At 43.2% G+C, this 15,876-nt stretch overlaps 1 protein-coding gene across 2 annotated transcripts in view; it reads right to left on the bottom strand.

The window, feature by feature from the left end:
• ACVR1C (activin A receptor type 1C) overlaps positions 1 to 10,706 on the bottom strand; it is a 43,281-nt gene extending 32,575 nt beyond the window's left edge. Inside the window, exon 1 of one of the 2 annotated variants that reach the window (XM_035131870.3) lies at positions 10,484 to 10,706. In XM_035131870.3, coding sequence (XP_034987761.1) covers positions 10,484 to 10,559 — 76 coding nt within the window. In that variant the 5' untranslated portion in view covers positions 10,560 to 10,706. Of the gene's footprint in view, positions 1 to 9,653; positions 9,747 to 10,483 lie in introns of those variants that run through there. The other variant, XM_088661177.1, reaches the window with a different exon arrangement.
• Positions 10,707 to 15,876: the final 5,170 nt, after the last annotated feature.

The raw sequence follows: 15,876 nt of genomic DNA, 5'->3' as shown, positions 1-15,876 counted from the left end.
TGAATTTAAAACATAGAAGGTTGCATTCAGACAGCACTTTATTCCATTTTTCTGATGTTTCCTTACCTGATCATTTCCATGTTTTGTGTGATCTTTCACACGACGTAAAAGCCATTTCTTGAACACTAGCAGAAATTAGTGGACGTTTAGTGCTCATTTCCCTGTTATTTGGTTACAGAAATAAATATAGATTTGCAACTTGGTTACACCAGAAAATTGCAGGGCTTTTGACCTGTAATGTCCTCTGATGGGAATGAGAGTGGTATTATGGCACGTAGTTTTCTCACCATTTCTCACCATGTAACGATAAAAAAGCCACAGGTCTGTAATGCAACAGGTAATGTTGTGTAAAAGGAACATTAGAACCTGTGATAGAAGCACTAGCACTGTAATCAGGAAAACTATTGCAACCATCTCCACGACACAATGCACTCCAAGTTTATCGATTGCCTTACCATGGTTGTGCAGTCAGTTGCAGACTAAAGGATCATGCACTCCCACCCCTTCCTTTCTGGGGCACAAACTCTCCCAGGTAAGCCTAACATAATTAACCAGTGAATCAGCAGTAATGTTCCCCAGAGTTAGGGGAAAGTATCACAGACTTAATCACAGGCTTAAAAACCAGCCTAGTTTTTGTGCACGTGGTTTTTTCCGTACATGAACCATGTGCACTGTGTTGTTTGTTGAGCCTTGACTTTTGAATTTAGACTCCACAAGAGTATTAGTAACTAAGCAGATTAATTGACAAACTCTACACAGCTCCCCAGAAGGGTTCTTAACACAGACCCATTGCAGCAGGATTTTTCCAAGCCAGTTGGGAGAGGGATATCTGTGTTGCCCTTAAGGGAACAGTGTAAAGTCAGTTCACTATATTCCAGAGATGGGCAACCTCTGGCTTTCCAGATGTTGCTGGTCTCTCGCCATCACTTGATCATTGGTCATGTGGGCTGAGGCTGATGTGAGTTGGAGTTCAACAACATCTGAAAGGGCAGAGGCTCCCCATTCATGCTGCATCAGAGTATAATACACAGATGTTATTAAGCAGCTACCGGACTATCATACATGGCGGGTGGGTTGCCTTCCTCATGGTGGGTCACACAGATTGTACAGTCCTAGTCTAAAGCTGTTGAGGAGGGTTGGCTTTCTTCAAAGCAGTTCAGACGGTGTCCCTTTAAAAAAGGAAAGGGAAACCTAAACCTTCACCATCCCAATACTATATTATTTTGCTTTCAGGCACCACTAAACTGACCCTACAAAGAGATGCTCTGTGCCAGGTTTATGTCATGGGAAAGATATGCCTGGCTCATAAACTGAGGGTAACAGTACATTCCAGTGTAGGCAGGCAATCCTATTATTATTATTATTATTATTATTATTATTATTATTCTGTGATTGCTCACAAATAATTGCCCTCAACCTCTCTAATTTACTGAATGGTCCCTACCCAAACAATCATAACATTAGTGCCAATAAACCTCAGCGTCTGTACCAAATGCTTTACTCTTAGAGTATTTTTGCATTATGCATCAAGCCAATACTTGAGTTATGATGCGAAACATTCCTTTTAAATCTTGTTAAATGCATCAAACACATTTTGATGACTGCAATTACACCTGCTGAGAATTGAATCTGTTTTCCATCAGTACAGTTCTTATAGCCTTTTGGGGAAAGGATATGTTTTCCCATATATATATATATATATATAGAGAGAGAGAGAGAGAGAGAGAGAGAGAGAGAGAGAGAGAGAGATGCAGCTTGTTTAACTGAGTCCTTTCAAGTTAAATTGAGGTATGTTTTCAAAATTGCATTTTGCTCTGTGTGCGCTCTATATTTAAACCAAATCCTGTCTTCCTAAAAGCATATAATTTCCCATAGCCTTTTAAAGCTATTCAGTGTATTTTAGTGTCTATTTGCCACTAAATATTTGCCTAAATGAAACTACCATTCATGAATTTGTTAGCTGTAATGAACAAATAAAATTACTCAGACCTTTTTGTTGTCAAGGTGAAGATAGAAAAGGAAAATGCTTGATTTATATGGAACGCAAATGGGGGTCTATAACAAGCCGTTGTTATGTGGAATGCTTCTCTTAAGGATTCCTGCTAGCCAGCCATGCCCTTTCCCAGGTACTGCATTGCTCCTTCTCTCACCTCAACTCCTGAATCATGTAACCACCCATTGACCATGCTCAGTCATTAGTGGCAAGTCCCTCTCTTCAGCACCCCCTCCCCCAAAAAAGATGTTTCATACTTCAGCAAACTTTACTGTCCTTCTCTTTCACCCACCCTTCAACCATACATGCTGTAGAAGTGGGGACCCAGACAATCTAGCAAATGCATGCAGGGCAGATCCTGCTATCATGTTCCTGTTCTTCCCTTTGCACATTCACTAACACATTCCTGCCCCCATCCCATTTTGGAACATCCGTTTTAAAAGCATTCTATGGACGAGACCTACTGGGAACAATTACTGAGACCACTAGGCTGTTTTGGCTTCTTGGAATAAAGAGTTAACTTCACTAATACAGCATATTATTATTATTATTTATTATTATTATTATTATTATTGCTGATTATTATTATTATTGCTGCACCTGATTCCGGCTCCTGACAGGTGAACACACCTTCCTGTCACCTGTGCGACATGGTTGACAAGACACACAAGCAATTAGAAAAACCAAATTTGGTTGTCAGTCTTGTCCTTTATCACATTCTCCCATCAGGCTATCCAGCTTTTCTTTTATAAGCACCAAGCATACTTTCATTCCAACATTCACCCATCAACTTTGTGGAGTGGGGGGGGGATAGTGGTGGTTCAAGATGCAAAACGGCTCTGGGGACTGACCGGGGATTGGAAGAAGCTGTGTGTGTTGGCATACACACCCTCACTGACTCCTAGGTAGAACAGTTTTCAGCAGAGCCTATCCGAATGACCCTCCACTTTGCAATCCAGCATTATCATTTACCGGTACAGAGATGAGCTGTGTATGCCTCTGCCTAAAAAGGGTAGACTATTACTTATAAAAGTCAGCAATGTGCCTTTTAATCTTTAAACTAAAAATGTGGTCTTAAATAAGAAGACATTTGCTAGTTTTTGCCCAGAAGGTCTACAGATAAGCTTAATAGATTCTGAAAGGACATCTCATAGTAACTCAGCTCGTATCATAATGCTTGTTTGCCGCATTTTTCTATACCGTGATTTATTGGTTGGCAAAAGCACTTCTATTTTAGTCTCATCTCTCTCTCCATAAAACAACAATATTTTTCACATGCAAAATGACTCATGCCTATTCCCGTATCATTTGCCATTCAACTTTACTCCTCTGCTCCAACATATGAGGCTGAAATAGCTATTCATATTTTTTTCTATTCTGGCACCCAAAAGCCAGTTAGATTGCAAAACATTACTGCACAGGTTACTGTGATCCTCCATTCATTAAAGTGATTCTGAAAGTTCCTTGCTTATTATATCTTGAGCAGAACAGTGTGTGCAAGTCTGATTTCGATGGAGTAAAACACCTGTAGAATAGTGGGTGCATTGTTAGGGTAAGAGCCCAAGAGAACTGTGAGGTTATTTAAAGAACTGTGAGGGCATTTAAAGACTATCGTGGCTTAATAGTAACAACAACAAAAAGCCTTATTGCAGATGCAGCTGTATCCTGTTAGGTGCATCTGTTTGTTGCACATTTGTATCCAAAACTGAAAGAGAAAAACATTTTGCTTTGCCGTCCGCATCTGATCTAAAGCAAAGAAAATATATTAACCAGAATTGGGCAGACGTGATTGTAGGCATGTTGATCCTACCAACGTAAAAGACTGGGCAGGTCAAGTGACACTCTTGCAGTTGTTTTAAAGTTCTGCAAGACTTTGGACCTCCTGAGGCATGAGCATAAACTGCAAACATTAAAGCAGATGGCTAGCAAAGTGTTCTGGTCTGGAAACAAAGGAGGTGAGACTATGTTAATCTAATCATGTTTATTCTGGCATGTGCCTCATATAGCTTCAAACCCTTGGACTTTTTTTTATTTTTCTTGCTTTACCAAAGTCAACTCAGGGGTCATATTAAACAGTAATAAGTACAAGGCAGTGCTCTGTTTTGCTCTTTCTTCTCTTCAACCTTTCCTAGGCAATTTCCCCCACATCGAGACTGTCTCTCAGATATGTGCAGTGAATCAAAGGCCTGCTTTGGCATCAGTGCTCTTACTTCCCACCTCATCTTTTTCTTTATATTCTGAATTACATGTGGCTGAACATGCAAGGAATCTGGATTTGCCACTTAATTTACACTCAACAAGGGGTCAAGGCTTTGATGAAGGTAAGATACAATACAATATGTGTTAACTTCAAAACATCTGCATGTCATATTCACAGCTTATGTTTTTAAAACATCATAGAAGTGCTGTCTTTGAAATAAACACCACCCAGTAATGAGTGAGGTCATCCATAGAGGCACATTTATTACCCAAAGCAGCATATTCTGGCAACCAATTATGCCCAGGTATGTATTCCCTTCTGAACTAACGGGAGGTGATGAGAACACAAAAAGTTGTCAACATAAATGGCAATAAATGGAATAAGTGAATAGAACCGAATTATGCCAGTACTTCTCCATCTTCACTTGCTACCAGTCTGTTTGCAGGACCAATTCAAATTCTGAAGGACTTCTTCCCATACACGCATTCTACTTGTGAGTGACCACACACGTCTGGTGCTGGGTACCTGGAAATGGGGAGCACTCAGTCAACCAACCCCACTGTCCCTGCAACTCACATGAGCCAGAAAGGCAGTGGAACTGGCACAGCTGACAGGTGGGGAAGCCTCTTCTCCGGGTGTCAGCTGAGCTGGTCAACCAAGCCTCACTGTGCCTCCAGCTCATAAGGAGACCATTTGGGTGGGTCTCCTCCCTAGCCATGAGGACTTTCCAGGATGCTCCTCATTTTATGTGATTTCACATATGCACACAGGGCCCTGGACCGTAACTCCCCCATAAATGGAGAGTCACCTGTATATCCCTATTGCAGTAGTAGCCAACCATCAGAGATGCAGGGTGCTGTATCCAAAATTCCTGGAGAGCACCACGTTGGCTATCACTGATGTACCTGGACCTGGAGGTCATCTTCAAGGGCTCTTCATCAGGTGCCTCTGCCAAATAAGGTATGACAAGCAGCTACTGGAGAAAGGGCTATTTCATTGGTTTATGGGATGTCCAAGCCAAAAGAATGGCTTGTAAATGGGTTTGTTTACTGTCCAGAGAACACTAAGTTATTAATGACCTGTGCTACTTACACCAGTTTTATTCCCAGAAATCCCATGGAATTTGTATCTCCCAGTATATAGTAAACTTGCAATTTATGTGAGGGTTACATTCCAGGGATGGCAGCTAAAGGCGAAATCATGTATAATCAAAACCCATTGGGTTAAATGGCAGGTGGGATTGCCCAAGCTATGTTTCCCAGAACCATGCTCCCTTTCTGCCCCTTGAAAATAAACTCACTCTCTTTTTTTGTCACGTGCACAAAGCTGAAGCATGCACGTTAAATGCACGTAAATTGTGGGCTTACTGTAGATTGGTAACATTTGGACTGTATACTTTGATTCTTCTGTCATGAATGCTACATGGTAGAAGTGCCATGTTCACAGATGTTGCTCATCACACCATCAAAATAAATGCTGAGGTGCCAGTTACCATATTCCCAGTTATGTAAATGTATAAAATTTTAAGACATAAGAACCAAGAGTTATTCAAAAAGTAAGTTTGAAGCCCCTGTATTTGCACTCAGCAATAAAAGTCAATGGAGTCGTATTTTTTCATACGATGCCTCCATATCATAACAACTTGGACTGAACCCATCCTACCTAATAGCTTTTGACTGGTTATTCCCTTTGAAACCTAATTGACCTAGTTCTTGAATGTATACATTGATTATAATTAAATGCACTAAGCTCCTTAACATCCCTGAAAAAATAATAATGAAGACACATCAGCTACAAGCAGCTGTCAACACTATACGGACAATAGACTGAGGAAAGTGGAGGGAGTATGAATTATATCTTTGGGGGGGAGGAGAAGTTAGATATAATGGGAAATATTATGAATGAATAGATGCGAACCCCTGGTCTCTTGGAAGCAGAAAAAGAAAAAGGAAAAAGCTGGGAGAAAACAGACTTGGTATTCCAGTTGAATTATGCAATTAACTATCTGGAGAACACATGCTTGTCACGTACATTTATGCGCAGGCTTGCTTTCTGGACTTTACATAGCACCTCAAATTTTAAAATAATACGAATTTGAACACACAGAATAAAGCTAAGTGACCATGAGAAAAGGGTATTGTACAACCAGTGTTGATACTTTGAATGCACGTATCTCAGTGTAACCAGGGTCCTCTATAACGAGGGATGTCCTCTATAACAATTCCCATCATCTCTTCGCCACTGGCCATGACAGCTGATACAAGTTGTAGTTTAGCAACACCTGGAGGGCCACATGTTCCCTGTCTCTGCTCTAACCCCTCACATACATACATACATACATACATACATACATACATACATACCAAACTGTATTCAAACCCTCCCCCCATATTTTTTTTGCTGGAATTGTGTCTGCCTCAGACTCCTTGCATTAGAAGTGGCACACATCATAATATTTTAATTATGGATTTTGCTCTTACTTCTACTACTGTTGACACGCTACCACTGTTGACACTACATTGCACAAACACTTTGGGTCATATACAGTAGTGTAGCAAGGGGGGCGATGGGGGAGGGTCGCCCCAGGTGCCACCCTGGAGGAGGGGTGACACTCGGCGCCCCCTCCCCCCACTGGGGAACATTTTTTTAATTTTCTATTGCATGAGATTTTTCAACGGTTCTTATATGTTCTTTCAATGCTGATTTCATACCTGAAGTCAGTTTTGTTCTGTAAGCTCTAGGGTTTTTTTTGCAATTCATGTTTTTCCCTTTTCACCAGAGCCAGAGCTGCATGGGGGGTGACAAAAAAATCCACACCGTATACCACCTGGGCTTGCTGCGCCTCTGGTCCTATAAACATTCATGCCATGCACTACAGTAATTAAACCTAGTACTTATCGTCTCTATAGAATACAAGTGGGGAATCTGATACTAGGTTGAAAATATTCAGCATGTTTTGGCTATCAGCTTTCAGTGTTCAAAAAAGGAAAAAGAGGAGAGCCACATAGGTGTGACAATAGGTTTTCCAGAGTATGGAACTTTTGGTGAAATTGCCAGAAGCTTATTTGCAACAGAGCTTTGCAAAATAAGCAGATATTTGCAAATTTTCTGACTTTTCATAATCTATACAGATTGTAGAATTGCACATTTTCGGCATAGAATGTGGGTTACCTTGGCACAAACTTGTTCCATATATTTAAAACATATTACATTTAGCTCTGCTGCCAATATTACATGACCATGCATAACTTCACTATGCACACAGGGTTGGCCAAACACTAGAATTCCAAATTCATGGAAATATGTTCCTATGGAAAAATCTTGAGAGAACTCAGGTTTAGACATGGAAGCAATCGGGTCCACCTCACCACCTCTCCTATTTTTTCCTGATTGCACCCCACTGGTCTTCATTTCATGCAAATTCCCCAAAGATCTGAAGTGATCCTTCTCTTTGTTGTGTTCATTTGTATGGAACAAAGAAAAGTACACTGCAGGAAACAGACCTGAGTAAGACACATACTACCCTATACAACAACATGCACCAGAGTGACTTAGGGCAGCAAACTAGAGGGTTCAGCAACCATGTAAATGCAGTTAATCATAGAATTGGAGAGTTGGAAGGGACCCTGAGGACCATCTAATCCAACCCCCTGCAATGCAGGAATAGGCAGCTGTCCCATATGGGGATCGAAACTGCAACTTTGGCAATATGAGGACCCTGTTCTAACCAACTGAGTTATCCAGGCTAATGGACATACTGTTTTGTACAAAGGAAAGCCTGGGCAGCCTCAAGGCAATGGAAGTAGTATGGGAAGTTTGCTGTCTCCTGGTACTTGGGGGTAAGAGGATTGCCCCTCAAACTGCTATTTGCATTTCCAAAAATGGTGCCTCCATTTGCACCAATGGGAGCTTTCCTCTGAAATGCAAACAGGAGTTTTGGAGGGATGATTTTTGGTAGGACTGCCAGGTTCGCTCCCATTTACATAAATTCTGTGTGCATTAATTGCATTCACACCCTTTATGTATCACCCATCTCAAACTCAAACCCGTTGTCCTCTGTCTGTTTTCCCCAAGTGCTTCTCCTCCCACAACTGTGATACAGCAGCCCCTATCCAACAAACATCTCCTCGGCATATAATCCCATCCCTTGCCAGAACATTGCTCCCACAGCATCCTGCTAAAAAACAAAAGACCACCTCCCCATAATCCTGAAAACCTGCCACATGCTTTTCCTCCTGTCATGCACGCGATGCACCAAAAACTGTCAGAGACACAACCTCTGCTCTCCAAACCTGTCTTTCCCCACATCCCTCGGAGCCCATCTTTCTCACCTAAGGCACATTCCAGCAATATAGTGGTACCTCAGGTTAAGTACTTAATTGGTTCTGGAAGTCCATACTTAACCTGAAGCGTACTTAACCTGAAGGGAACTTTCCCATTGAAAGTAATGGAAAGTGGATTAATCTGTTCCAGACGGGTCCGCAGAGTACTTAACTTGAAAGTACTCAACCTGAAGCATACTTAACCCGAGGTATGACTGTACTTCCCCAAAAGCACTCTCTGTTTCTCTCCAACCATTTGCTCGCTGTGCACCAAAGATGTGGCTTAGATACCGAACTGGTACCTAATACGAGAGGACTGCCTCTGTGCCTGCCTGCCTGCCTGCCCATTCTTTCCAAAGAGTGGATATCACAACTAACTTAAGATTCCCCACCCACCCACCTTTGGGAGTATTTTGATAACATGCTAAGAAAAAGAACACTGATGGAACTCTACACACAAAAATATATTTTTGTGGGTTTAAGAGGGGGAAAGCATGCATTTGAATCAGAGTTCTAGACACCACTTTGGGATGCCTCATAGAGCGAGAGAGAAAATAACTGGACCATATCCGTTTAATTTGAAACAAGTTTCAACCTGAAATCCTAACCCCACTGACTTGTGAGTAAGCCTCATTGAAATCAGCGGGGCTTCTAACTTCTGAGTAGACATGTATAGGATTGCAGGGTTACACTTTTTTCTTCCATCTTAGAAGCTCCGAGCAAGCATATACCAGTACTTGATGCACATAGCTGCCAAGTTTTCCCTTTTCTCATGAGGAAGCCTATTCAGCATAAAGGAATTTCCCTTTAAAAAAGGGAGAACTTGGCAGCTATGTTAATGCAGCAAGTTAAGATATACTAGAAACCATTCAGTGGTTGAGGAGTACCAACCACCAGATCAAACTCAAAATGCAAGGGTTTTAATTGCAGGTGTTTGGAAAACCCAGTTCATTCCCAGTCTGTAATAAATATACCCATATTCCTCAGTTAACATGAAGGAAACTGATGCAATAGCAAACGGTCCCAAATTCCTTTCAAGCAAAATCCTCTAAGTTGCATAAATAAAGGAAACATGAAGTTGTGAAGGTATGAATCCAGGGGCCCTGCCCACAAGCATATTTCAACCCCAGGGTCAAACCTTGAATCACATGAAGTAATACTTCTGAGGAATGTGTAGAAGGGCCTTCGCCCTAAGTACTAACAACCAAGTGCTCCCTCCAGGGGGAAAGAACCTCTGGATTGCAACTTCTGGCAGCATAGATCCCAGAGCCATTTAAATCAGTCGGCTGAATTTGTAAACATAAAAGACACGCTCTGTAAATGTGTGTGTGTGTATATATATATATATATATCCCTGCCTTCAACTCTAACCGGCCTTTGCCCTCAGAGTCGTAGCCGCCACCCAAAAGGTTTTATATTAAGCCGAGTTCAGGAGGATCAAACCTGGAGCCGCTCTCCAATGACTGACTTACTTGACTCTCCTCCAACTCCATTTCACGGGCGCTTTATTCCTTTCCCTTCCATTTTTAAAAGAATACTTGAAAACAAACACCCTTTTAGTATATTTGCATGAAATTTAATCACCCAAACCGTTCTTTTGCAACAGAGCCATTCAAGCAGTTTTTCATTTTAGTCACTTTTCCCCCCTTACGCATGTGATTTAATCACCCAAACCGTTCTTTTACAACACAGCCATTTCATCCTAGTCAAAAAAAATTTTTTAAGTACGTGTACATGGACCAAAGGGGTGGGGGCGAATGCTTCTGGGCATGTGCAGAGAGCATCGGAGACGTGTTCATGCACACAGACCGAGTGGACAGTTTCCTGGGAGAAAAGCCGCCCCCCCACACACAGAGTTTCCAAGCCAGACCCGCCCCGCCACTCCGCGCCCACATGTCCCGCGCGAAGGAGAAACAGGTGTCCCGCCTCCCCTCCGGATCCTGCCCCCCCCCACCTGCTTTTCCTTACCTGTGCAGAGAGAGGCGCAGGCTACCAGGACGAGCGCCAAGGCGCCCAGCCCGGAGCGGGACGCCGGAGGTCGCATGGCAGTACATGGGAGAGGCGCTGGCGGGAGGAAGAGCGGCCGGAGTGGAGAGAGCCGAGCGGCGGTAGGACACGCGCGCAGCTCCGCTAGGGCGGGCTTCCCGCGGCTGCCCTCTCTCCTCGCTTCGGCGACGCTCCCGGCAGGGCAGGCTGCAAGCAGCGACTGTCAGCTGTTTGCGGGGGGGGGGAAGCGGCAGCAGCGCCTGGGGTGGGGTTTGCAGCTTCGCCCTCCTCCGGCTCCGCCCGGACACACCCCTTGGGTCCCTGTTTACAGGGCAGAGGGAATTTGCCCCGGGAGAGAGAGAGAGAAAGAGCCGAGGGCCGGCGCCTCTCCAGCGGCGTGGCTCCAACTTCGGGCCCGGGGAAAGGCGCCTCTGTCCGTGGAGCGCGAGGCATTATCTGAAGACGACGGTGCCCGGTCGGGGTTTCGCGCGGGAAACTTCCGCAGGCCTGATCTCAGGTGGCTCCTTAGGTAGCACACGAGCCAGCCGAGATTGCCCTTGGCCCTTGATTGCCCTGCGCGCGCGCGCGCGCACCTGTCTATACTCTTCGAAATTGCAAGGGTGGAAGGCAGTGTTAACGTGTGTTCGGCATTATATTTAATTATTTGCAGGTGGTTCGCACACATGGTCTTTTGTTTGCCAGCAGGTCACGTTTTATTCCGGATAACTCAAAACTCGCAGTAATGTTTTAGTACCCAGGAAAAAGCTCCCCCCCCCCCCCCAGTAATGTGTTCCTTGGGATGGCGATGCGTTACAGGGAGTAATTGTTTTGTTTGTTTTGAATAAGATTTCATTGCAATCTCTTTTTTCCCGTAATACAATAAGAGAAAAGAAACTATTCTGAATAAAAAATAAAGACAGATAGTAAAAAAATAAATTAATAAAATACTGATAGTAAGCCTTGATTTTTATGATTATTTAAATGCAAATGTAGAATCAGAGCACTCAAACAGTTCCAGGTGTCTTTAAAACAAAACAAAATACCACCACAAATATTTCAAGCATTGGTTCATTCATGTAACATGATTTTTTCCACACAAATCAAAGGCGCCCAATCAGGTTACAAATGCTTCAGGTTACAAACACTTCGGGTTACAAACTCCGCTAACACGGAAGTAGTTGCCTCGGGTTGCGAACGGTTTCAGGTTAAGAACGGACCTCTGGAACGAATTAAGTTCATAACTCGAGGTACCACTGTATTTGGAACTATGAAATCCTGAATTAAAGTGATCAAGTGGATCTTGTGTGATGAGATAAACAGACACAACTAAATAGGGAGACAGCCCACCATGCTTCCTGGGTTGCTACAAATATCTATAACCTAAGTGGTTAGTCTGTTGGATGAGGACCCAGGAGACTAGGGTTTAAAATCCTCAGAATTTAAATCACCCAGAATTTCACTATTCATATGTAGGTTAGCAAGTAAAAAAATAAGTGCATCACATCCACACAGGAAAACTGTAAGGTTAGAGTTCCATTTTTTTCTACCTTGTTAAAGTTAAGCCAAGAAGCTACAGTTAGAACTCAATATGGAACAACTGATTGGTTCAAAATTGGGAAAGGAGTACGACAAGGTTGTATATTGTCTCCCTGCTTATTTAACTTATATGCAGAATTCATCATGCGAAAGGCTGGACTAGATGAATCCCAAACCGGAATTAAGATTGCCGGAAGAAATATCAACAACCTCCGATATGCAGATGACACAACCTTGATGGCAGAAAGTGAGGAGGAATTAAAGAACCTTTTAATGAGGGTGAAAGAGGAGAGCGCAAAATATGGTCTGAAGCTCAACATCAAAAAAACCAAGATCATGGCCACTGGTCCCATCACCTCCTGGCAAATAGAAGGGGAAGAAATGGAGGCAGTGAGAGATTTTACTTTCTTGGGCTCCTTGATCAATGCAGATGGTGACAGCAGTCACGAAATTAGAAAAGCAATGACAAACCTAGACAGCATCTTAAAAAGCAGAGACATCACCTTGCCTACAAAGGTCCGTATAGTTAAAGCTATGGTTTTCCCAGTAGTAATGTATGGAAGTGAGAGCTGGACCATAAAGAAGGCTGATCGCCGAAGAATTGATGCTTTTGAATTATGGTGCTGGAGGAGACTCTTGAGAGTCCCATGGACTGCAAGAAGATCAAACCTCTCCATTCTGAAGGAAATCAACCCTGGGTGCTCACTGGAAGGACAGATCGTGAAGCTGAGGCTCCAATACTTTGGCCACCTCATGAGAAGAGAAGAATCCTTGGAAAAGACCCTGATGTTGGGAAAGATTGAGGGCACTAGAAGAAGGGGACGACAGAGGACGAGATGGTTGGACAGTGTTCTTGAAGCTACGAACATGAGTTTGACCAAACTGCGGGAGGCAGTGCAAGACAGGAGTGCCTGGCGTGCTATGGTCCATGGGGTCACGAAGAGTCGGACACGACTAAACGACTAAACAACAACAACAAAGTTAAGCTTGACCCTTATCATTACCGTGAATTCACACACATGTGAAATGTTCTCATTTCATCTGTGCAGTCCAAAAGTGAGAGCAGTAATTGTCAGGGTAGCAGAATTAAAATCTGTGTCACCGTTCAGTTCGCCTACCCACCCACTCACCCCCTTACGTCTTTGACTCTCGCATCCTTCCAAGAATGGCCTCAGCTAGAGAATTAAACTTGGATGCCAGAGTTTGTGACACAAAAGCAGCACTATGTTCATCGCTGTGGGCTACCACTGGCTTCTGTCCCAGGGGGGAAATAACGTGCATCCTTCTTTTATTCACTTCTTGAAACTGGTAGTTGCCTTCAAAATCTCCTTAAAAGTACAAAGTCACTCTGGACACCCCAGCCTACAGTTCTGCTTGGGAACATACAGTGGAACCTTGGTTTATGAACACCTTGGTTTATGAATTTTCGGTTTACGAACGCCGCAGACACATCTGGAACGGATTAATTCACTTTCCATTACTTTCAATGGTAAAGTTCGCTTCAGTTTATGAACGCTTCAGTTTATGAACAGACTTCCGGAACCAATTGTGTTCATAAACCGAGGTACCACTGTACTTGGGTTTGGGGGGGGGGAGGCATAGTCAGACTGTAGCAAAAATTAATGGTGGTGACTGGAAAGAGCACACAAATTGGAGACACTGTGTTTGCATGGCAATTGCAGAAGCACTAGCATTGTTTAGCAAATTGCTGAACCTCCCTAGATGCTCATTAGCTGTTCCTTCCAAGGTCTCAATGGCGTTCAAATAGTGAAAAGTATACTCAAGCCATTTTCTACCGGGTGTAAAACGTAAGAAATCAAGTTGTTCTGCTGTGTGTGTGTGTGTGTGTGTGTGTGTGTGTGTGTGTGTGTAACCAAGCACCCATTCCCTATAAACATCAAGCATGTAAAATGTACACAAGGACAATGAAACCCTCTTATATTCCTTGCTAGTTTGTGAAGCACAGTCCTAATCTCACAGACCTAATGAAGTCTGGGATAATCCTAAAATATGTCAGGTATAAAGTGCAGGAGGGACAGGAAATGAGCCACAAAGGACAGGTTGGTTATTGGTTAGAACAGAACAAAGTTCACCTTTCTAGCTCACTGACAGCCAGTGCAGCAAGCAGTTTTAAGACTGGTGACACATGGTCCCATTGGGATGCCCGGCCCACTGGCTTAGCATTCTGCACTAGCTTCAGCCTCTGGAGCATCCTCAAGGGCAGCCCTACATATAGTGATTTACAGTAGTCCATATGGGAGGCCCCCAGAGCATGGATAAGTGAGGCAAGGCAATCCCGATCTAGAAATGGCCATAGCTGGTGAATCGTGTGCCTCCTCCTCGAGAGGCCTGGAGGGTGACAACACAAGAACGGGCCTTCTCTGCAGTGGCTCCCTGTCTGTGGAAAGCTCTCCCCAGGGAAGTTTGCCTGGCGCCTTCATTATACACAGGTGCCAAGCAAAAACATTCCTTTTTAACCAGGCCTTTGGTTGACCTGATTTACATCCTATGCCTTCTTAAAATGTGTTTTTTGGTGGGGGGGATGTTTGGGTTGTTGTTTTTATTTTTATTATGTATTTTGTGGATTTATATCTTGATTTTATTCTGTGAACCGGCCTGAGACCCCTGGGTATAGGGTGGTATATAAACTCAATAAATAATAATAAGCACTCTTAGGCACAGAAACCACTTGTTACTCCAGTGACAAGTTGGAATCCAGGAATGCTCCCAGCCTCTGAACCTACAGGGGAGAGCACCCCCCCCTCCAGGACACAGGAACCACACACCCACAGCACTTCCATCCTATCAGGATTCAACTTCAGTATATAAAAAGGAAGCTCTTCCAAAAAATAAATGTACAAATAAAAATAGGTAAATATCACTCACTAAAGCTATTATACATATTATAATAAATCTTTGAAATTAAGGCTGAATATAAATATTTTAAATACTTTGCACCAGACTGAAACAATTCCACACTGAAAGGAGCTGTTGGGAACTTTTTAAGTAAATACAGTCATACCTCAGTTTAAGTACGCTTCGATTTGAGTACTTTCCGTTTAAGTACTCTGTGGACCCATCTGGAACAGATTAATCCACTTTCCATTACTTTCAATGGGAAAGTTTGCTTCAGGTTAAGTACGCTCCAGTTTAAGTACTCCGCGGAGCGTCTGGAACGGATTGATCCACTTTCCATTACTTTCAATGGGAAAGTTCGCTTCAGGTTAAGTACGCTTCAGGTTAAGTACTTCGTGGACCCGTCTGGAATGGATTAATCCACTTTCCATTACTTTCAATGGGAAAGTTCGCTTCAGGTTAAGTACGCTTCAGGTTAAGTACAGACTTCCAGAACCAATTACACTCATACTTTGGGTTAAGTACGCTTCAGGTTGAGTACTCCGCGGACCTGTCTGGAACAGATTAATCCACTTTCCATTACTTTCAATGGGAAAGTTCGCTTCAAGTTAAGTACAGACTTCCGGAACCAATTGTGTACTTAAACCAAGGTACCACTGTACTTCAAATTCAGCTAGATAAAAATGGCACCACTGAACATCTAGTCTGAATGATATACTGTATATAGCGGAGAATCTGCTTGGCTTGGAGACGATTCCAGGTTCAATCCCGAAGGGCATCTCCAGGTAAGGGCTGGCAATGTCCCATCTGAAAAACTACAAGGGCACTGCCAGTCAACGGGGACAGCTCTGAGATGGATGGAGTGGTGGCCCGATTCCGTATAAGGCAGCTTCCTATGCTCTTATGTAAACAAACAATGGCCATTTCACACCTTCAGCTAAGGAAAGCCATGATCCACAGGAAGCTACATACTGTCATGTTTT

The sequence above is a fragment of the Zootoca vivipara genome, chromosome 1 (genome assembly GCF_965207765.1).
Source record: "Zootoca vivipara chromosome 1, rZooViv2.hap1.1, whole genome shotgun sequence".
In the NCBI taxonomy this organism is placed as follows: domain Eukaryota; kingdom Metazoa; phylum Chordata; class Lepidosauria; order Squamata; family Lacertidae; genus Zootoca; species Zootoca vivipara.
This window is presented reverse-complemented; position numbering and strand designations above follow the sequence as displayed.